Source organism: Camelus ferus, chromosome 6 (assembly GCF_009834535.1).
Source record: "Camelus ferus isolate YT-003-E chromosome 6, BCGSAC_Cfer_1.0, whole genome shotgun sequence".
In the NCBI taxonomy this organism is placed as follows: domain Eukaryota; kingdom Metazoa; phylum Chordata; class Mammalia; order Artiodactyla; family Camelidae; genus Camelus; species Camelus ferus.
The window spans coordinates 10,969,283-10,993,661 of record NC_045701.1 but is presented as its reverse complement, the minus strand read 5'-3'; the positions used below and the strand labels follow the sequence as shown (position 1 = coordinate 10,993,661).

The 24,379-nt window shown below is 36.1% G+C and overlaps 1 protein-coding gene across 3 annotated transcripts in view; it reads right to left on the bottom strand.

Moving 5' to 3' along the window:
* MNS1 (meiosis specific nuclear structural 1) overlaps positions 1-24,379 on the bottom strand; it is a 216,791-nt gene that overhangs the window by 142,844 nt on the left and 49,568 nt on the right. The window contains exons 1-3 of one of the 3 annotated variants that reach the window (XM_032481124.1): positions 24,100-24,238; positions 19,764-19,869; positions 15,349-15,476 (exon numbers count right to left, since the gene is read on the bottom strand). In XM_032481124.1, coding sequence (XP_032337015.1) covers positions 15,349-15,419 — 71 coding nt within the window. In that variant the 5' untranslated portion in view covers positions 15,420-15,476; positions 19,764-19,869; positions 24,100-24,238. Of the gene's footprint in view, positions 1-15,348; positions 15,477-15,727; positions 16,128-19,763; positions 19,870-24,099; positions 24,322-24,379 lie in introns of those variants that run through there. The other 2 variants (XM_032481122.1, XM_032481123.1) reach the window with 2 other exon arrangements.

Sequence of the window (24,379 nt, the reverse complement as noted above, 5' to 3'; positions counted from 1 at the left end):
CCTGCACCCCAACGTTCATAGCAGCACTATTTACAATAGCCAAGACATGGAAACAGCCTAAATGTCCATCAACAGATGACCGGATAAAGAAATTGTGGTGTATTTATACAGTGGAATACTATTCAGACATAAAAAATGACAATATAACACCATTTACAGTAACATGGATGTCCCTAGAGAATGTCATTCTAAGTGATGTATGCCAGAAAGAGAAAGAAAAACACTATATGAGATCGCTCATATGTGGAATCTAAATAAGGAAAAAGAAAAAAAAAAAGAAGACAAATGAACTTAAATATAAAACAGACTCACATAGACTACAAACTTGTGGTTGCCAGTGAGGACAGCGGTGGGAAGGGACAGACTGGGAGTTTGAGATACATAGATACTGACAGGTATATACAGAAAACACAAATAAGTTTATACTGTATAGCACAGGGAAATATATACAAGATCTTGTTGTAGCTCATAGTGAAAAAGTATGAAAATGAATATATTTATATTCATGTACGACTAAAAAATTGTGCTGTACAGCAGAAATTGAAACAACATTGTAAACTGACTATAACTCAATAAAAAAAAATTAAAATTTTTTTTAAAAAGTGGGGATTGGCCTAAGATAATCTCTGCATTATTTTTAAATGTATCACTTCCCTAACCTTAGTGAAAATATGCCCTACAAAAGTGTTCGTTTTTATGTGCCAGTCATAATCCCGAATATGATAGAATATGGGAATTCTGAGTTGGAAGGATCCTGAGATGCCACCCAGATGTCCATGTTAGTTCTTACAGGAACAAAGAGGCACCCAGTTAACTATAAACCCGATTTACAAGTACCCCTGCCTATAAAGAGACAGCTGCAAGGGGGAATGGAAGAGAGAAACTCCTGGTGTTATGGTGTGGGCCCCTCTTGCCCTTACTGTTGCAGGTGCAAGTGTACATGACCCAAGACTGCCTTCTTTCATAAAAATAACATTATAAATGAGGATTAAGTTTTTAGGTTAGTCTACATATTTTACTCTACTTAGAGGTTGAAATACAAGGATTTTTTTTAGAGATGGGTATTAATGATTATGCACCAATATACAAACCCAAACAATTTATAACATTTTCTACAGAAAAAAAAAAACTACATCAAATTCCAAACACCAATGTTAAAATAAACAACCTTCATGTGAGCGATAATGCCACACATTTCTTCTAGATATATACCTAGAAGTAAAATTTGAGTCATAGGGTAGACTATGTTCAAATTGAATAGAATAATGCCAGTTTTCCAATGCTTTTTCAGATTTTTTCAGATTCATAAACACTGCCCAACTGCTCCCACCACTCCAAATCTTCAGTAACACTTTTTAGTCTTAGAAATTTTAACCACTCTGTGGGTATTTAATTTATCACTGGGGTTTAATACAAATTTCCCTGATCCTAAGGGAACTGAGACCTTTTCATATGCTTGAGTCATTTATATATCTTCTGTGAAGTTCCTGTTCAATACTTTGTTAATCTTTTTTAATTTTTATACTGGTTTGTCTACTTTTCATTGTTGCATAAAAGTTCTTTATATATTCTGGATATGTCTCTTATTGATTACATGCGCTGCAAATATCTCCTTCCAGTCTGTGGTTACTCTCATAGTGGTTCCTTGAGATGAAGAGATGTACTCTAACCCATCAATCTTTTTCTCCATTGTCAGTGAATTTTACATCATGTTTTAAGAAATGTGCCCATCCCACGGACATAAATATTTTTCCTTATATTAGTTTCTCAAAGCGTTATTGTTTCACCATTAACTTTTAAATTGAAAACCTTCAGGAATTGACTTTTGTGTGTGGTGTGAGGTAGACATCACGTTAATTTTCTCCCATATGGATATCTAAATCATATAGTACTATTTTATAAAAATGTCTGTTTCTGAATGTTCTACAGTACTGGTTTTGTCATAAACTGTGTATATGTGCATGAATCTGTTTTTGAATTTTCTATCCAATCCTTCCTCAACTGGAGTTCCATATGAGAACTAAGCCTCACAGAAAACTAAGTGATTGTATTTTTAATTTTCTCCAAGATGATATATAGCTGGCATTATTTTAGATCCAGAGGAGCTAAGTTAATTCATTACATATAATGAATGCTCGAGGGCACTAGTGCTTAAAATTTCTGGTTGAGAAGAGCTGCTGTATTCTAGTGCATTGATCCATTGATTTATTCCTCTGTTTATATTGTGCCAAAACTACACTATATTAAATATTGTGGCTTTATAGTAAGTATTCATATCCCACAGAAGTTTCCAATTTTGGTCTTCTTAAAGATTGTTTTAGCCATTCCTCCTGTGCATTTCCATATACATTTTAGAATCAGCTTGCCAAACTTCACAACAAATGAAAGTGACTGAGATTGTACTGAAATTATAAATCAACGTGGAGAGTACTGACATGTTTACAATACTGAGTCTTCAATAAACATAATATATCCTTCCCATTATTTTAAGTTCCTTAAAAGTCTGTCAATAATGGCTTATATTTGTTTTTGGCTTGTTACTGAAATTTTCTGCCTCTTTCATTAGGTATTATTTTCTATGTTCTTGTACAAATTATCATTTTAAAAATTTCATTCTCTAATTGTTGCTGATTTACAGAAACGGTTATTGTATATTGACTTCACATCCAGCAACACTGCCAAACTTATAATTTATATGTAGAATATTTCGGATTTTCTACATATACAGTCGTATTATTTGTGAATAATTAAAGTTTTATTTCTTTACTGGCAATCCTAACACCTTACATTTAATCTTCATGCTTTACTGCTCTGGTTAGTACGTCCAATACTGTGATTAACAGAAGGCGTCACAGAAGGTATTCTTGTCTTCTCAGTGTCAGAGGGAAAGTGTCTAACATTTGCCTTTAAGTATTTAGCAATGTTTTTATAGTCTTAGAAGGATGTTGATTTGTATCAACTAGTTTTTTTCTGCTCATGATTTCTCTATTCTATTCTGTTACTGGGATGAATCACATTTATTGATTTTCTAATGTTAAACCAACTTTGTATTCTTGGTATAAATTAAATTTGGTCAGATGTGTTATCTTTCTTACATACCCCCGAATATGATACTGACTAATATATTCCAGATTATAATAGCTAAATTCATGAGATAGATTAGTCTATAATTTTCTTATAAAATGCAGGTACTGATCTGGTTAAAATAAAATGAGAAGTGTTCCCTCTTTTCCTATTCTGCCAAACTATGTAAGGTTTGAATGTTTGATGAAACTCACCAGGAATCACCTTTATAGGTTTCTTTAGGGACAAGGTTAATTATATACAATACCTGTAAATTATAAAAAGCTATAAAAAAAATTTAGGTTTCCATTTCTACTAGTGTCAGTTTGGAATGTGCTATTTAGTAATTTCTCTTAATTTTCAAATTTGCATAAAATTATTCACAGTATCCTGTGATTTTCTACAATGATCTCTTATTTGTACGATCTACAGTTATATCCCATTATCCATTCCTAGAACTGGTTGCTTGTACATCCTCTTTTACACTTCACCATTCCTGTCAGGGATTATCAATTTTCCTAGCCTCTTTCAAGGCACAATTTTTGGCTTTGTTGATTCTACTTTACATTTACATTTCTAATTTGCTCATTTCTGCTCTTTATTATTATGCCCTCCTCCTCCATTATTTTTTAATCACTCCAGATGGGAATTTTCTGTTTTCTAATAATTCCAGATGGAGTCTTCTAATAGTCATACTAGATTATAAGCTACCCTCAAGAAACAGCTTTAACTACACCCTGTAAGTTTGGAGTTTTTTTTAATATTAGAACCTTTTTATTGTGATAAAAATATATGTAACAAAAGTTTACCATTTTAACTATTTTTAAGTGTACTGGCATTAATTACATTCATAACGTTTGTCAACTGTCAACATTATTTCCAAAATTTTTTCCCCAAAAGAAATGCTGTACCTATTTAAGCAGTAACTCTATTCCTCCCTTCTCTAATTTACTTTTTGTCCCTGTAAATGTGTCCCTAGATATTTCATGTAAGTGAAATTATACAATATTTGTCCTATTGTTTCTAACATAGTTGGGTTTAAGTTTACACTCTTAGTATTTTATTTCTACTTGTCCTACCAATTCTAGGTCCTCTCTTCTCTTCTTTTTGTCTCTCTGCTTGGAGTCCCCTAGACCATCCGCCTAGGTTTGATAATTCACTAGGTGGACTCACAGGACTCAGCTTATAGTCACACTCATGACTGTGATTTATTACAGTGAAGTAGAGAGTAAAACTGACACGGAAAAAAAGCATGTGGCCAAACTGTGGAGGAAATCAGCTGCATGTTTCCAAAAGTTCTCCCCCAGTGGAGTCACAGGACACGCTTAATTTCCCCAGCAACAAGCTGTGACAACATGTGAGAACTATCTACCAGGAAAAGCTCACTAAGCTCACTAGAGACTTAGGGCCCAAGGTTTTCATTAGGGGCTGGTCATGTAGGCACCCCCTGCCTGGCAAGTACCAAAATTCCAGACTATTAGAAAGAACAGAAGTTCAGCATAAACTATATTGTTTTTTCCAGTTTAGGCACTCTTATCATAAAGTGGTGGGTACCTTCTTGAAATCCAAGTTTCAAGATGCCAGTCAAGGACCAAACTTGCAAGCAGGACTTTTTAAGGATACTACCTCAAGTGCGTTATGTTAACTCTTTCCTGCACAGCCTCATCATTTTTTATTATCACATTTTCCCTCTATTAATTAACCATATATTCTTTTCCACATTTTTATTACAGATATTACATGTTTGTTTCATGTCTAATAAAATTTGCCCATTATTTTTTTTACTAAATAGTAAGAGATTCTTGACCATCTCTTGACATAGATTCTTTACCTCCATGTATTTACTTCCTACTTCATTTTTGTTACAGTTTGTTATATTTTTAACTCTTTATATACTTTAAACTCCAAAGACACTATAGTAAGTGATTAGCATATTCAAATTTCACCTAGATTTATTACATATTTGCATTCCTGAAGTTCTAAAATTAATGCTGGGATCATTTTCATTCTTCTACCTGAATAAAAACTGCTAGTATTTCCTTGAATGCAGGGTTATCGGTGATCAACCCTCTTTTTGTTTGTCTGAAAATGTTATTTTTTAATCCACCTCATCTACTTTATTTTAATAATTAACGTCTTGATTATCAGTCTGGAGTACAATCATACTGGATCAGCAGGTTGTTAATTTATTTAATAAGGGAAGACTATCTCTGGCTTCTTTGAGCTAGTTTTTGCTTACCTTAAAAACAAGTTATAAATGAGGTACCTTTTTTGCTTTCATAAAACTGTGATAACTATGAAATAAATATACAGTTGCTCATTATGTAGTAACTAATTATAAGTAACTGTACAACTAATTATAGTTAATGATTAGTGCTATAATTAAAATAGGATTTCTAAAACTAGACAGTAAGTTTTCTCAACTCCAGTTAAAAGCTGTGATGAAATTAAATTGTCTTTTAAATATGTGCCTGGATTAAAAAAACCACGTGTTCAAAATCAAGTAAGAGTCTCATGACTTTTGTACTTGAACAATTATTTTCAAAATAAACTTCAATGATCTTTTAAAAAATTACATTGGGTTTTAAAAATTAACTCCTTTTAAATTTAAAGAGACTAATCTTGGGGCAGAGGCCAAGATAGAGTAGAAGGACGCTCGCAGGTCACCCTCTCCCACAAATGCACCAAGACTCACGTCCACAGACCCACTCAGCCAACCAGAGCACCTGCAGAAATCCTACAGAACATCTCCCTCTTCAAAAGATAGACACGTGAAAAATCTGGTAGGAAAAAGGAAAAAAGAAACAAGAAAAGGCAAAACAGAGCGGGATGGGTCCCGCGGGGAGGGAGTGGCAAAGGAGGTCTGGCTCGTTAGCTGGGTCTCCCCTCCGCAACCGAGAGGCCAGCGGGACGGAGGGGGAGCCTCCGAGGCTCAGATCTGTACAGAGCAGCCCTTGGCCAACAGAAATAAGTTAAATGGGCACAGAGGGTCCCCGCAACACCCAGCCCGAGACGCAGCCCAGCAGCTGGGGGTGGGGGCAGGGCCAGGCTGCCCGAGACGGGCGGAGGACTGGGACGGCTGCCCTGAGGCAGCCCCGGGGGACTGCAGGGGGCTGCACGCTGTGGCTGTGGGTGCACAGGGCAGAACCTGGGCCCTCCATGAAACAACACGGCTGATGTGCCCTGGGGGGAAGGGTGCATACCCCCATCTCTGAAAACCCGCGGAAAGTTTTCAGGTGAAGAGAGGCAGGGTCAGGCACAGCCACCATATCCTCCAGCGTTTAGCACCCGGGCGGGGAGGGGGCGAAACCTACATCCGCACCTAAAAACTTGGCAGCCTCAAGGGCCAGAGACTTGTCTACAGCCCAAGGCAAGTAGGATCCTTCAGTCCTGGTCCCTCAGAGAACTTGCTCCACCAAGACAAACAAGGAGCTGGGTTTTGGCCAGGAGCAGGGCCAGGGCTGTTCCTCGGTCTTCCCCGAGCCCGCCTGCGGAGCGCCGACCAGGGCGGAGCGCGCAGCCGCACAGAGCAGCGGAGCCACGGGCGCCGGGAGAGCGTGGGTGGCCCCCCACCTTTCGGGTAGGAACGTAGCCCCTGACCGTGGTGCTGGGAGGGGGCGCACCCCCTCCTACCTGGCCAGTCTGCAATATCTGACTGCGGCATCGGGAGGGGCAGTGACCCGCCCGCCCACAGCAAAGGAAAGCTGCACCTGACCCAGTGTTAGGAGGAGGCGCGATCTGCTTGCCGACAGGCACTGGGAGCAGCACAGACGAGGGCGCCAACGGAAGGCCTCTGGAAACAACAAGCTGAGATCCCAAAACAGGACGAAGACAGAAAGACTTCACATTAAAAGCACACAGTCTCCAGGAGAACATCGACTCCCCCCCCCCTTTTTTTTTAAATCTGTTTTTACCTGTTCTATTTTCTATTACCCATTTAATTTTTACTTCTTAAACAGTTATATATACCCCCAGTTTTAATCCCTTTTAAATTTTTAAAAAAATATTTTTATTATTTTAAAAAATTCTGCTTTAACGTGCTCTTCTATTATTCATTATACACTGTTTTCAAACCTTTTTTTCTCCTTTCTTTTAAAATTCTTTCTCTTTTTTTCTTTTCTGTTCTATTCCTACATAGGCATTAGATAGATAAACTCCTTAAGGACAATAGATAGCTGATACTCCATAAACCACAGTGCCAGAGAGGTAGGAGCAAGATGAAGCAGACAAACCATTCCCAATTAAAAGAACAAGAGAAATGCCCTGAAAGAACGATCAATGAAATAGACATCGATAGCCTACTAGATCAAGATTTCAAAAAAGGAGTGATCAAAGTACTGAAGGAACTAAAAGAGATAGTGTTTAGAGATATAAAATATGTCAGAAATGAAATTGAAGCTATAAAGAAGAGCCAAGTAGAATTGGTAAACTCATTGGCTGAGATGAGGAATGATCTAAAGGCTGTGCAAAGCAGAATAGATAATGCAGAGGAAAGAATTAGTGACCTAGAAGACAGGACAACAGAAAGCACCCAATCAGAAGAGAGCTACAAGATAAACAAAAACAAATGAAAATAGCATAAGGGACCTAAGGGATAATATAAAGCATGCCAATCTTCGCATAATAGGGGTCCCAGAAGGGGAAGAAAGATCAAAGGGGATTGGAAAGGTTTTTGAAGAAATCATGACTGAAAACTTCCCAAACTTAAAGAAGGAATCAGATATCCAAGTACAGGAAGCTCAGAGGGTCCCAAACAGGAAGAACCCAAATAAACCCACACCAAGACATACCATAATCAAGATGGCCAGAGTCAAGGATAAAGAAATGATTCTAAAGGCAGCAAGAGAAAAGCAAAGAGTGAGTTACAAGGGAACCCCCATAAGGCTCTCACCTGATTTCTCTACACAAACACTACAGGCCAGAAGGGAGTGGCAAGATATATTCAAAGTCCTGAATGAAAAAAAGATGCAGCCTAGGATACTTTATCCAGCAAGGCTATCCTTTAGGATAGAAGGAGAGATAAAGAATTTCACAGACAAGAAAAAGCTGCAGGAGTTTAGCAACACTAAACCCATGCTAAAAGAAATATTGAAAGGTCTACTCTAAATAGAAAAGCAGCAGGATGCTACAGAAATGAGAAACTCACAACTGGAGAGGTGATAACTCATGAATTACAAAGAAAATAAACACGAAATTATAAAAGAAGACAACAAATCATTGAGAGTGGGAGAGGAAGGCAGGAAAATATAGGATTTTTTTTCTTTCTTTTTTAAATTTTTTGTTCTCAGTAGGATGGGTTTGAGATCATGTTACTATCAGTTTAATAAAAACAGTTATACTAATGGGCTAATAGACTTACAAAAAAAGGGTAACCACAAGCCAAAAACTTACAAGGGAGTCACAAAAACTAAATAAAATCCATGATAATACAAACAAAAATTACCAAACCACAAAAGGAAGAAGAAAGGAACAAAGAGGAAATACCAAATCAACTACAAAGATAAGTTCAAAATGGCAATAAACACACACCTACCATTAATTACTGTAAATGTTAATGGACTAAATGCTCCAGTCAAAAGACAGAGTGGCAGATCGGATAATAAAGCAAGAACCTTCAATATGCTGCATACAAGAGACCCACTTTAGGGAGAAGGACACATATAGATTGACAGTGAAAGGATGGAAAAGGATATTCCATGCAAATGGAAAAGCCAAAAAAGCAGGTGTTGCAGTACTGATTTCAGATAAAATAGACTTTAAAACAAAGGCCATAAAGAAAGATAAAGAAGGACATTTTATAATGATTAAAGGAGTGATACAAGATGAGGATATTACACTCGTTAATATATATGCACCCAATATAGGAGCACCTAAAGTACACAGAACAATTACTAACAGAGATAAAGAGGGATATTGATGGGAATACAATCATAGTTGGAGATTTTAACACTGCATTAACATCACTAGACAGATCTTCCAGACAGAAAATAAGTAAGGCAACAGAGAAATTAAATAATACAATAGAAAAACTAGATTTGGTGGATATTTTCAGAGCATTACACCCCTCAAAAATAGGATATACATTCTTTTCAAGTGCACATGGAACATTTTTCAGGATTGATCATGTACTTGGGCATATAAGAAACCTCAGCAATTTTAAGATAGAAATTATCTCAAGCATCTTTACTGACCACAATGACATTAAACTAGAAATCAACAGAGAAACAAAGGAGAACAAAAGGAAAGCATGGAGATTAAACAATATGTTATTAAAAAACCAATAGGTCAATGAGGAAATCAAAGCTGAAATTAAAAAATACCTTGAGACAAATGAAAATGAAAGCACAACCACACAAATTTATGGGACACAGCAAAGGCAGTGCTAAGAGGGAAGTTTATAGCGACACAGGCCTTCCTCAAAAAAGAATAACAATCTCAAATAAACAATTTAACCCACCAGCTGAAAGAACTAGAAAAAAGAACAAAAAAACCCAAAAGGCAGCAGAAGGAAGGACATTATAAAGATTAGGGAGAAAATAAATAAAATACAGATTTAAAAAACCATAGAAAAAATCAATCAAACCAAAACCTGGTTTTTTGAAAAAGTAAATAAAATTGACGAACCTCTGGACAAACTCACAGAGAAGAAAAAAGAGCACAAATTAGCAAAATAAGAAAGGAAAATGGAGAAATTACAACAAATAAAATAGAAATACACAATATCATATGAGAATATTATGAAAAACTATATGGAAACAAACTGGATAACCTAGAGGAGATGGACAAGTTTCTGGAAACATACTGTCCACCAAGACTGAATCAAGAAGAAACTGAACACTTGAACAAATTGATCACTGGAAATGAAATCGAAATAGCAATAAAAAAAAACCTCCCTACAAATAAACGTCCAGGACCAGACAGCTTCACTGGGGAATTCTACCAAACATACAAAGAACTCATACCAGTCCTTCTCAAACTCTTCCAGAAGACTGAAAAGGAGGGAATACTCCCAAACTCATTCTATGACGCCACCATCACCCTGATACCAAAACCAGGCAAAGACACTACCAAAAAAGAGAATTATAGGCCAATATCACTGACGAACATAGATGGCAAAATCCTCACCAAAATATTAGCAAATAGAATCCAACAACACATTAAAAAGATTATACATCATGACCAAGTGGGGTTCATCCCAGGGACACAAGGGTGGTTCAATATACGCAAATCAATCAATGTGACACACCACATCAACAAGAGAAAGGACAAAAACCACATGATCATCTCAATAGATGCAGAAAAAGCATTTGATAAAATTCAACACCCATTTATGATAAAAACTCACCAAAGTGGGTATAGAGGGAACATAATAAAAGTTATATATGACAAACCTACAGCCAGCATAGTACTCAACAGTGAAAAACTCAAAAGCTTCCCACTAAATCTGGGACAAGACAAAGATGCCCACTATCACCACTCCTATTCAACAGTCTTGGAAGCCCTAGCCACAGCAATCAGACATGAAAGAGAAATAAAAGGGATCCAAATTGGAAAAGAGGTAAAAGTGTCACTATATGCTGATGACACGTTATTATATATAGAAAACCCTAAAAGGTCCACACAAAAACTACTAGAGCTGATAGAAGAATTCAGCAAGGTAGCAGGTTACAAGATTAACGTTCAAAAATCAGTTGCATTTCTTTACACTAATGATGAATCAACAGAAAAAGAAAGTAAAGAAACAATCCCCTTTAAAATATCACCCAAAATAATAAAATACCTAGGAATAAATCTAACCAAACCATTGATGAAGGAAATTAAAGAAAACTTTAAAAAATGGAAAGATATCCCATGCTCTTGGATTGGAAGAATCAATATTGTTAAAATGGTCACACTGGTCAAGGCAATCTACAGATTTAATGCAATCCCTATCAAATCACCCAGGACATATTTCACAGAAGCAGAACGAATCATAATAAATTTATATGGAACCATCAAAGACCTAGAATTGCCAAAGCATTACTGAAGAGAAAGAAAGAGGCTGGAGGACTAACTCTCCCAGACTTCAGACAATACTGTAGAGCGACAGTCGTCAAGACAGCATGGTATTGGTACAAAAACAGACATATACACCAATGGAACAGAACAGAGAGCCCAGAAATGAACCCACAAACTTTTGGTCAACTAATCTTCGACAAAAGAAGCAAGAATATACAATGGAATAAAGACAGTCTCTTCAGCAAATGGTGTTGGGAAAACTGAACAGCAGCATGTAAAACAATGAAGCCAGAACACTCCCTTACACGATACACAAAAATCAACTCAAAATGGATCAAAGACTTAAACATAAGACAAGATACAATAAACCTAGAGGAAAATATAGGAAAAAAATTATCTGACATACATCTCAAAAATGTTCTAGAAGAAATAAAAGCAAGAATAAACAAATGGGATCTAATGAAACTTACAAGCTTCTGCACAGCAAAGGAAACCGTAAGTAAAACAAAAAGACAACCTACGGAATGGGAGAAAATTTTTGCAAATGAAACTGACAAAGGCTTGATCTCCAGAATATATAAGCAGCTTATACGACTCAATAAGAAAAAAATAAACAACCCAATCCAAAAATGGGCAGAAGACCTAAACAAGCAATTCTCCAAGGAAGACATACAAATGATCAATAGGCACATGAAAAAATGCTCAATATCACTAATTATCAGAGAAATGCAAATCAAAACTACAATGAGGTATCACTGTTGGCCCCTGACTGTGGGAACCAAGGAACGAGCCTTGGGCTGGAATGGTAAACAAGTTATAAAAGCTGCAGACTCAGAGGTGAGAAGACTGGTTAGCCAAGGACAGGTAAGATCCCCAGAGGGGAGCAACCCAAGACAGGCACAGCCACCTGAGTCCAACAAGAATGTTTGAAGCAGCCGTTTCTCATACATTCTGCCCTGATAAGCTGTAAGACTCACTGGTGCCAACACGAGCATGATTTACCAAAACACAAAGGGTCTTCTGACCTTGAGCCAGATGCTGCCTGTTAAACCATTTCCCTTGTCATTCTTCTTTGCTATATAAGACTGTGCAACTTAAAGCTTCAGAATAGCCATCAGCTCTCTCTGCATACGGTGTGTATGTGTACATGGTATCGCGACACTGACAATCACCTCACACCAGTCAGAGTGGCCACCATTCAAAATTCCACAAATGACAAATGCTGGAGAGACTGTGGAGAAAAGGGAACCCTCCTGCACTGCTGGCAGGAATGCAGTTTGGTGCAGCCACTGTGGAAAACAGTATGGAGATTCCTCAAAAGACTAAAATTAGACTTACCATATGACCCAGGAATCCCGCTCCTGGGCATATATCCAGAAGGAACCCTACTTCAGGATGACACCTGCACCCCAATGTTCATAGCAGCACTATTTACAACAGCCAAGACATGGAAACAGCCTAAATGTCCATCAACAGATGACTGGATAAGGAAATTGTGGTATATTTATACAATGGAATACTACTCAGCCATAAAAACCGACAACATAATGCCATTTGCAGCAACATGGATGCTCCTGGAGAATGTCATTCTAAGTGAAGTAAGCCAGAAAGAGAAAGAAAAATACCATATGAGATAGCTCATATGTGGAATCTAAAACAAACAAAGCATAAATACAAAACAGAAATAGACTCACAGACATAGAATACAAACTTGTGGTTGCCAAGGGGGCGGGGGGCATGGGAAGAGATAGACTGGGATTTCAAAATTGTAGAATAGATACACAAGATTATAGCACAGGGAAATATATACAAGATCTTATGGTAGCTCACAGAGAAAAAAATGTGACAATGAATATACACTTGTTCATGTATAACTGAAAAATTGTGCTCTACACTGGAATTTGACACAACATTGTAAAATGATTATAAATCAATAAAAAATGTTAAAAAATAAAATAAGGAGACTAATCTTGATATAGGTGATTTTTAATTAGTTAGGATACACTTTAAGCACCATAGCAAACATTTCCTTGACTTTAGACCTGCCAATACACTGATTAGAAAAATGGACCATTTCTGCATGTCAGTAGAAATTTTATCACGGCTTATGCACAAAATAAAAAACTTGTAGCAATTTTAACACTGCTGAGAGGAAAAATAAGTCTATGTGAAAGAATACTCAAGGAATGACTTCTGCCTTAAGCCTGAAGAACATTTCCACAATGTATAGAGTTCTAGGGTATTGTTTTCTTTCCGTCTTTAAGTCTACTATCTTCCAGTTTCTGCTATTGCTGCTCATACTCATACTTCTGCCTGCTGCGCCTCTGAAGATGAATAGTCTTTTCCGTGTGACTACTTTTGTGATTTTTATGATTTTCTCTGTTGCTGGATTTCAAAAGTTTGACTTAAACACAGATGTATTCTTATTTATTTATTGTGTCTTAACCTGTGGCTTTATGTCCTATCCTACATTATTTTTGGAAATTCTGTATCTCTTTGAATACTGCTTCTGCACCATCCTCTTTCATTCCTACTACTAGGATTAAAATTATACATCTGGTAGAACGTGCCACCACAGCCACTGCCTCTTTCAAGTTCTCTTTTGTATTTTTCTATTCTTTTGTCTATGCCTTATTCTGGATATTTTTCACTAACCTGCTCACACAGTATCTCTTCATCTGTTTCTATCCAGTAAAATCTAATTAAATTCCGGATTATTGAAGTACAACATACACTAAAGTGCACAAATCTTAAGAAAACAGCTTATAGAACGATGTTGAACACCTTGCTATATGCTTACTGGCCAAGCTCTGCTTCACTTAACTCTCAGCCATACTTTTGCAATCTGCAGAAACTTCCAGGAGAAATGCAGCTACAAATTCCAGGCTCACCATTCCGGTTTCCTTCCTCTCCCATACCTTATTTTTACACCTTTTCCTAATAGGCTACTCTAGGAGGGAGCATTAATCTGAATCACCCAGGCTGCAATTGCCAGAAGTGAAAAGCTCCTATATTTAACTCTTAGAAGTGAACTAGACAAAGACATGATGAAATATTTACTTCATCTTCAGATAATATAAAACCAGGAGTGACAGCTAACAGTGACAGGAGAATTAAGATCCAAAACGACAGTCTGAGACTAAAACAATGTGAACACAGGAGCAGTAATTCTAAATCTTTTTTATTTTTCAAAGAATTAGCAACCCCTTAGAGAATTTGATAAAAGTTGTGGACACAGGAAAATACACATGGGTGCATCTGCCAACCATATAAATATAACTGAATGAGGCGTAAAACCCCTGAAGCTCATCCATGGGTTATACAATATTCTACAGAAGGCTTGCTCAGTTAAGATAAAATGTATTAACTATCAAAGTAAATTTCTAATATAGTCAACTACATAAGTACAGAATGGGCATTAAGTTAGCTTGAGTTTAATCAAAACTGTGACAGGCTGCCACTAAAAAGTAATCTGATCTTAGGCAATAGTAAGAAACATATTCTAGAATGATGTGGTTAAGAGTCCCTGATTAGGGGCACTCAACAGTACCCAGCAGTATTACCGACAATTATGGGGGCAATATTTTGTTAAGGAACACCAAAAATCTATACGTCTACAGAAGAGAACCAGGATGGCAAGGAAATCTGAAACCATGTTATATAAGGAATAAATGAAGGAATGAGCGATACGTAATTTACAGAAGAAAATGTTCACTGGTTTCATAAATATGAAGGGGTGTCCTCAAGAAGAACTCAATTTATTTCTTTTGCAATCAGATAGTAAACTGAGACAAATGCATGGAAATTACAGGGAAATTAATTGAAACAATAGGAGAAAAAAAGGATTATTCAAAGTTAGGGCTGAATGAAAATCAAAGCTCCTATCATAATCACTAGAGGTGCTGAACCACAGCTGACCAACTGCTTTCCAGAAATACTGGACGAAATTTACGTAGGCGCATAAAATTAAATTAGGTATCATCTAAAATTTCTCTTAAGAGAAGGATTCATGAATCTTTTTATAAGAGGTCATTTTAAAAATTATCTTTAGAGAAAAGAGTAGAGGGTATTGATATTGATTTTCACCCTAAATATCAACACTTAATTTCTATGAATACAACCTCTTTTCTCAAATGAATACATATAGGAGTTAAAGCAGTAAGTAATTCCAGGCAAAATATTAACTAAGTACACTGACACAAAGACAGATATTTCACTCTCAGGTGCCAAGAATTACGTAACATTTTCAAGATAAATATTAAATAAAATTTTTGGAAGCCAAGATACCTGTTTTCTCTTAATTGTTGCCTCATCTTCTCATCCTTTAGACTCTCGTGTTTCAGTTTTGCCAATTCCATAGCCAGTTTTTCTTCTTGTTCAAGCTGGAGCTCCCTCAATCTTTTGTTTTCTTCAGCCTAAAATTTAAAAAATATATATTAAGTCTAGTCATTTGTCCTCCAGAATCAGATTTATTTAACAAGGTTGAATTTATTTGTTTTATAACAGGAAACTGCAAATGTCTTCAGAGCAGCCAACTATTTATGTTTCGTTTTAAAATACAAACTGTTATTTCAAAAAATACTTTCTGAACATTTTATCATAGAAAATTTCAAACATCACCAATAGTCAGAATACTGAACCACACCCTTTGGCAGCCATCACTCACCTCCAACAGCTGTCAGTATGTTGCCAATCTTTTCTCTTCTACTCCACTCATACTTTTTTCTGTTCTTTTTTGCTAGAATATTTTAAAACAAATCCTAGATATGTCATTACCATGTAAATAACTCAATACTGATATCTATCTGACAAGAATTTCTTCTAATATAACCACATCATTAACAAATTTAAATAAATTAACAATAATTCCTTAGTAAGGTCTAATACCTTGTCCATATATTCAGGTTTCCCAAATTGTCTCAAAAAACTTTTTTGTTTGGTTTGTGCAAATTAAAATCCAAATAAGGTCTACGATTTTATCTAGTTATTATTTCTCTTAAGTCTATTTTTTAACAGTCTCCTCATGCACACAGTACCACCCCACCTGCCCACCCACATGGCACTGATTTGTTGTAGAAATTAGGACATTTGTCCTACATTCTGACTTTGTTGTTTCCCAGGGATATCATTTATCTTGTTTCTCTTCTGTATTTCCTGTAAAATGGTAGAAAGATCTAGAGACTTGATTAAATTCTGTATTTATTAGTGAATAAGTACTTGAAAAGATGTTCAACATCATTAGCCACCAGGAAATTCAAGTTAAAACTACAATGATACATCACTACATACCTACAGAAATGGCTACAATAAAAAATAGTAGCAAAACCACATGCTGTGAGAAACTGCATTACTCACTGCTGGGTGGGAATGTAAAATGGTAGTCACTCTGGAAAACAGTTCAGTAGTTTGTTACAAAGCTCACCTGCAACTACCATACAACTCAACAGTTGTATTAAAGTATTTATCCAAGAGAAATGATAACTTATGTTTATTAAGAAACCTGTACCCAAATGTTTATAGCAGATTTATTCAAAATAGCCAATTGGAAATACCTAGACATCCTTCAACAGGTGAATGGTCAAAATAAACCGTGGTATATCCCTACCACGGAACACTGCTCAGCAACAAAAAGGAATGTGTACTGATACAATCAACAATCCGGATGAATCTCTAGGAATTATGCTGAGTGAAATAATCCAACTCCAAAAGATTACATACTGTTTGACTCCATTTGTATAATGTTCTTGGAAAATGTTCTATTATAAAACTGAATTATAATTCATATAGCATAAAATTCACCTTTCACAATTCACAACTCAGCGATTTTGTAGTATATTCCCAATGTTGTGCAACCATCCTCATTACCTAGTTTCAGAAAAAAAAAATTTAACAGACTATTTTTTGGAGCAGTATTGGGTTTCTAGGAAAACTGAGAAGAGAGTTCCCACACACCTTCTGCCCACACACATGCACAGCCTCCCTCACTATCAACATTCCTCCCCACCAGAGGGTACATGTTACAATCAATAAACACACTGACACATCATTATCACCCAAAGTCCATAGTTTATCTTACGGTTCATTCTTGGTGTTACATATTCTATGGGTTTGAACAAATATACAATGACATTTATCCACCACTACAGCATCATACAGTGTAATTTCACTGTCCTAAAAATACTCTCTGCTCAGGTCATTTATCCCACCCTCCCCAAATCCCTGGCAACCACTGATCTTTTTACAATTCCCCATAGTTTTGCCTTTTCCAGAATGTCACATAGATGGAATCATACAGTATGGAGCCTTTACAGATTGGTTTCTTTCACTTAGTAATACACATTTACGGTTCTTCCATGCCTTTTCATGGCTTGATAGCTCATTTATTTTAACACTAAATAATATTCTACTGTGTGGATTATTTATCCATTCACCTACTGAAGGACATCTTGGTTGCTTACAAGTTTTGACAATTATGAATAAAGCTGCTATACACATCCATGTGCAGGTTTTTGTATGGATGTAAGTTTCCAATGTTACAGAACATTTTTTTTCACCCCCCCAAAAAATCCCATACCTGCTAGCATCACTCACCATTCCCCTTAACCACTAATCTACTTCCTATCTGTACAATTTGCTTATTCCAGATATTTTACTGAAATAAAATCATAAAATATGTGGCCTTTTTGTACTTGGCTTCTTTCGTTTAGCATAATGTTTCCAAAGTTCATCCATGTTGCAGCACATATCAGTAATTCGTTCCTTTCTATGGCTGTATAATACTCTGTTGTATAGATAGAAAGCTACACATGTTATAAACTGTATAGAACCAAACACACACAAGTAAAACTGGGGAAATCTGAACAAGACTGGTGGATTGTATCATTGCTGATATTTTGTTTGTGATCTTGTACTACTGCAAAATGTACCACTGAGAGAAATTGGGTACAAGGTATATAAGATATCTCTGTATTCTATCTTGCAACTGCATATGAATCCACAGTTATCTCATAAAAATTTCAATTAACAAAAAGCAACAGCAAAGACTGGTGAGGACACAAAGCAACTGAAATTCTTACACATTACTTGAGGAAATGCAAAACAGTATAGTACCTTTGGAAAACAATCTGGCAGTTTCTTATGAAAATGAAACCTACACCTGTCATACAACCCAATCATCTGACTCTGAGGTATGTATCCAAGAGAAATGAAAATTTTTGTTCAGAAAAAAGTTTGTAGGCAGTTTTATTCACATTTGCCAAAAACTGTAAGCAACTCAAATTTCTTTCAACCTGTGAATGGATAAACAAATTGTGATACATCCATGTTATGAAATACTACTATACTACTCAGCAATAAAAAGGAATGATTCATGCAACATGAAATATTAAATTTGTTTTGCTAAGTAAAATAAGTCAGACCCAAAAGGTGACATTTATATAATTCCACCTATATGATACTATGGAAAAGGTTAACCTATTGGGACAAAAAAAGGAATCAATGGTTTCCAGGGATTGGGGGTGGAGGTGAGTGGTTGACTACAAAGGAACAGCATGAGGGGACTTCTGGTGTGATGAAATTGCTTTGTATGACACTGTAATGGTGGGAACAGAAATCTATGGATTTGCCAAAACCCATAGAACCACACATCACAAAGAATGAATTTTATAATATGCAGATATAAAAAGAAATCAAGTACATCTACACCATGCACTACTACTCAATAATAAAAATGAATTAACCACTGATATATCCAACAACTTGGACGAAGAGCATTCTGCAGAGTGAAAAAAGCCTATACAAAAGGTCACAGACATATAATTCCACTTATGTATGGATTGTTTATATAACATTCTTGAAATGACAAAATTATAGAGCTGGAGAACAAATTAGTGGTTGCCGGGCATAGTGGGGGTTGAAGGGAGTTTATGACCGTAACAGGGCAGCAGGTAAGAGAACCTGGTGGTAATGGAGTAGTTGTGTTATCTTGAACGAGGTGGTGGTTGCACAAGTCTGCACATGTGATAAAATAACATAAAAGTATATATGCATAAGGTGGAAATGTCATTTTACAGGGTTGATATTACACTACAGTTATGTAATATGTAACCAATGGGGGAAACTGTTCAAGGGCACAGTGGACCTCTCCATATTATCTTTGCACCTTCCCAAGGATGTGTAATTATTTCAACATTTCTTTAAAAAGAAATCAACCAGCTGCGGGGGAGGGGAACAATGGAATGCAGACTGTGATAAATTAACTGTATTAAAAATCACATAACCACAATGAAAGAGACAGGTAGGAATGGACATAAGTAACTTTGTAAGTGTTTAACTAGATATTGTAAAGCTAAAGATGAAAAGAGCTACACTCAAATCTGTATTATAGTAAGCTCACAGGGGTGCAGCTGAAATATTTGTACACTAGGGTTCAAAGAATAGGTAAATATATTGTAGACAATGAGAACCAGCTTTCTTTTTGTTGGGAGAATGCAATCACAATGGAAAAGACTAAAATGAAACCTGCGGTGCCAGACTGGAGTCAGCAGTACTAATGCAGACTCATGGTTTTCTATAAATAAATAGATAGACACTGACACAAAAGTAAATAGACATGTGTGTGCATTGGTTAGTTTACACTTATTTTCTAGTTCTTTCCACCTAGAGGGAGTAAAGCAGTAAAACTTCAGTAATAATGTACATACCTATCATCTTGGTTTTTAAATACCACTGTCCAATAAAAGGAATCAAGTCTTGTTGGAGAATTGGTTGATTCCAAGGCCAGGAAAGAATAATCTGAGCCTCAAAAATCTTGTGGTGCCAGAAAACAAGTAAATGCAAAAAAACAAACAAACAAAAACAAAAAAAAGGTGGAGCATGTTAGAAAGACACAGGAGACAACTTGAAGAGTTTCCAAAAGATAAAATTGGAACAACTGGGTCAACAACAACAAAACAATAATAGTACTGGATTATAAGAAAAATTTTTTTAAATTGATGAATCCATACTGATATAAATAACTGAATAAATATATAGGGGAAAAAAGCCAACTGTATCTTATAGGAAAATTCCAACTAATAGATGAAGAAGGAATGAGACAAAAAGAAAATTACCATTAAAATCCCAAAGTAACAATTGCTGAAGGCAAGATTCACCAGTGAATGCTAACATTAGTGGGCAAAATGTTTAAAGAAAAACAGAATATTTCCATAGTCTCAAAGCAGCCCCTTCAAAATATTTAGCATTTACAAAATGTAAAATAATTCTAAAGTAGAAAACTTTACAGAGGAGAATCCTGATAGATACGGCATTAACCAAGTGATCAAGGTTAAAGTCAAGAATAATACATATCAACATCATGTACCCCCAGTATAAAATGAAAAGGGCATTCAGGTCCCCCAGTCCGTTGGTTTTAAGTTAATCAGAAGGGAGAGTTTCCTGGGAAGGCCTGATTTAATCAGGTGAGCCCTAATAATGACAAGGAGTAACTAAAGTCATTGCCTTGTGGACCTTAGAGAAGCAGACTGCATGTGTAGAGAGTCATGTGGCAGGGAATGTCAGCAACCTCTGGGAGACGAAAACCTCAGTCTTAAAACCACAAGAACATGAATTCTGCTGACAACTTAAATAAGCTCAGATGAGACCCCAAGATCCAGGTGAGAATGCATGCTAGACAACAGCTTGATTTCAGCCTTGAGAGACCGTAGACAATCCATGCCTGGACTTCTGAGCTACAAAAGTTGTGAGGTAATAAATGGGCGTTGTTTTAAGCCACTAAGTTTGTGGTAATTTGTTACACAGCAACAGAAATTGAATATAACAAATGAACTATATATAGTCTTTAAAGCTGTCAAGGTCATGAAAAACAGGAAAAAGGGAGGAACTTTCAAAGAATGGAAGAGACTAAGGAGACCTGACAACTAAATGCAGTTTGTGATCCTGGAACAGAAAAAAGACGTTAGTGGGAAAACTGATGAAACCTGAGTAAATCCCATAGTTTGGTTAACAGTATTGTTGCAAGGCTGATTTCTTCATTCTGGTAATTGTTCTATCATTATGTTAGATGTTAACATAAAGGGAAGTCAGGTCAAGGGTACACAGAAATTTTTACACTATTTTTGCAACTCTCTATAAATCTAAATTTATCTGAAAGAGTTAAAAATATGCATAATTCCAAGTTCTGTCTACTGGGTCCAATGATAAATCAAGAATAATAAGCATATCTAACATCCAAATTGTCTCTAAACATTATATCCACTAAATGATAACAAAGCTCCTTGGTACAATGGCAATTCCTTGTGTGAAGCAAGAAATTTGTAAGATGAGCCAAGTATCAAGGTTTTCCAGAGAAAAGAGAAACTATAAAAAGGAATAGGATCAAGTCCCAAGAGCTGCAGGGGGAGCTGGAAAGCTGGAAACTGAGGATAGCCAATGGTTTTAGTCTAGGTCTGAAGGACTGAGAGCCAGTGATGTAGTTACTGCTGAAAGCTGGCATGCTGGAGACTCAGTAAGAGTTGATGTTTTGGTTCAAGTGTGAAGACAGGAATAAAGCTAATATCCCAGTTGGAAAGCAATTGAGGAGGAGCAGTTTCCTCTTAGCCTTTTTGTTCTATTCAGGCTTTCAACTGATTGGATAAGGCCCACCCACATTAGGGAGGAAAATCTGCTTTACTCAGTCTACTATTTTACATGTTAATCTCATCTAAAATGACCCAAAATGTTTGCCAAATATCTGGGCACCTCATAGCCCAGTCAAGTTGACACATAAAATCAACCACCACTAGCCTGTAACATTTTGTTCTGACAAAAAGCAAGGAAGCAATCACAGACTAATGGAGTCTTGTCAAAAGGACACAGAAACAATAAAAGGGTCATCGGCCAAGGGTAGGACAATTTGAGTGTGAAAAAAAAATAATAAATGCAATGAATTCAAGTATATAAAGGCCTATGAGGCCATAAAGATACATATATATTTTTAAGTCCAAAGCTAAAGAAAACAAAATGTAAAAAAAACCAACATAGGCATACACCAATGTTAGTAACTAGGGCACCAGTTTTTCCTCTGAAAATTCATTATTTATCTCCCTTTCCAGTAAAAACTATCTCAGGGTACCAAATTACCCTACGTGATAAGGGAAAGTTCTTTACAGAGGAATTTCAGCTCATTAACTGTGAAAGAACAACAAAATTAGAAAATCAGTGTTTTGCCACCCCCTAATGAAGAAAAAGATTCATTGGTGAAAGCACAGATTAAAGTTTGATGGGGATCTTTACAATGAAGGAACCAGGCTGTCTCACTAAATCCATTTTCAACATTAGCATCCGGAACATGGAACAAGCAGACAGCATGTGCCTGCTGGTGGCATACAATACCAAGGACAGCATCACCATGGAGTGACTGTCCAAAAAGTTGTACCTAAATCTAATCATGCCTTCAGGGCTAATTTCTATTCAGAGGAAATATAAGAGACAGGGGAACACAGTAAAGGAACCACTGAAGAGGCAAACAGACAAATTCAGAAAGTGGAATGTCCTATTAAACAACTGGCCTAGCTTCTTTAACAAGTTAAAAACATCAAGTTAAAAAAACAGCACAAGGGAAGGGCTGCTTTAGATTATAAGGAAACTGACATAACCAAATATGCTGTATGAATCTTGTTTGGATCCTGATTCAAACAAACCAACTGTAAAAGCAGTTTTTTGACAGTCACAGAAATTAGATTATGGAATGGAATTAAATGAGACCTAGAATTTATTGATAATTCTGTTAGGTAAGATAGTGGCATTATGCTCCTCCCATGTAAAAAAAAATCCATATTTTGTAAGATGTATACTGAAGTATGCAAGAGAGTTGATATGGTATCTGGGATTTTCTTTAAAATTAAAGAAAAATAAGAATAAAGAAAATGGGGGAAAAAAACCTAATCCCTAGTATCTTCTTGCTTAGGGTTAAAAAGTCATGTCTAAGCTTCTGGAATCTGGAACTCAGAAGGGTGAATACTACTTTTAAAACTTGTTTCTGCCATTTCCCACAATATCTTACAAAATGTTGAACATACAGCAGGCACTCAAAAAATACTGAAATATCAGAACACCTTTTTCACATTTATGAAAACTCATTTCTTTATTTACTGGTTTCTCTTTTTCTACCTCCTTCGTCCTTTAAAATATTCAGAAATTTCCACTGAAAAGTTATCTCCAAACTTCAGGAGTTATATACACACATATTGTACCTGAATTCTTCAAGACAGTATTTCAAAAATCAAGAATACAAGTAAATTCCTAAGTGTTGATTTTCTATCACTTAATAGTGTCCATGTTTAATCTCAGTAAATTCAAAAAAGCTTTTTTTTTTTTTTACTTTTTTTTTAGTATAGTCAGTTACAATGTGTCAATTTTTGGTGTACAGCACAACGCCCCAGTCATGCATATATATATACACATATATTCATTTTCATATTCTTTTTATTAAAGGCTATTACAAGATAATGAATATAATCCCCTGTGCTATACAGAAAATTTTTAATCTATTTTTATATATAGTGGTTAACATTTGCTGATCTAAAAAAGCTATTCTTAAATTTTTGTCTTTAGAATTTTATGAAAAGCAACAGGATTACTAATGTGAACAAAACTGTGGAAGTCAGTAATTATGGATTTCATATTTATGAAAAAACCTGAGTGCATACTCTGTTCCAGGTAATATTCTAAGGGCTTTGCTTGTATTAATTCATTAATTACTGAAACAATCCTATGAAGTAGGTACTATTATTATTCCTGTTTTATAGACGAGGCAGAGAAAGTAAGAGCAACTTACCCAAAGTTCCACAGGTAACATACAGCAGTGCTAGAATTCAAAGACACACAGTCTAGCTCCAATACGCCAGCCCTCTACCACTACACTGGGCTGACTCACACTGAGGCATCATTTGCCTGATGCTGTTGTCTATCTACTCAATTCCAGTATTAACAGCTGGCTTTCACTATTTCCAGGGAGAAAACGAAGAAAATGACGACATAAAAATGAATGATAAAATTTACCTTTTGAATGGCCTCTTCCATATCCAACTCAAACTGTTCATTTTGTAATAATCTGAGGAGCCTTTTGCGTTCAGCACGGTCAGCATTCTCATTCTGCACCCTTTGGTCCCGGATTTGATTCTGTAGCTTTTGTAGTGCCTCGATATGCAACTTTCTGCAGTCGTTTACATCTACTAATTTCTGGTGCCTTTCACTGAAGCTCAAAGTTCTTCTGTTGGAAGCCTATGAAAGATGGGAAAGAAGAGAAGGGAAGAGAGTGGGAAGAAGGAAGAAAAAGAGA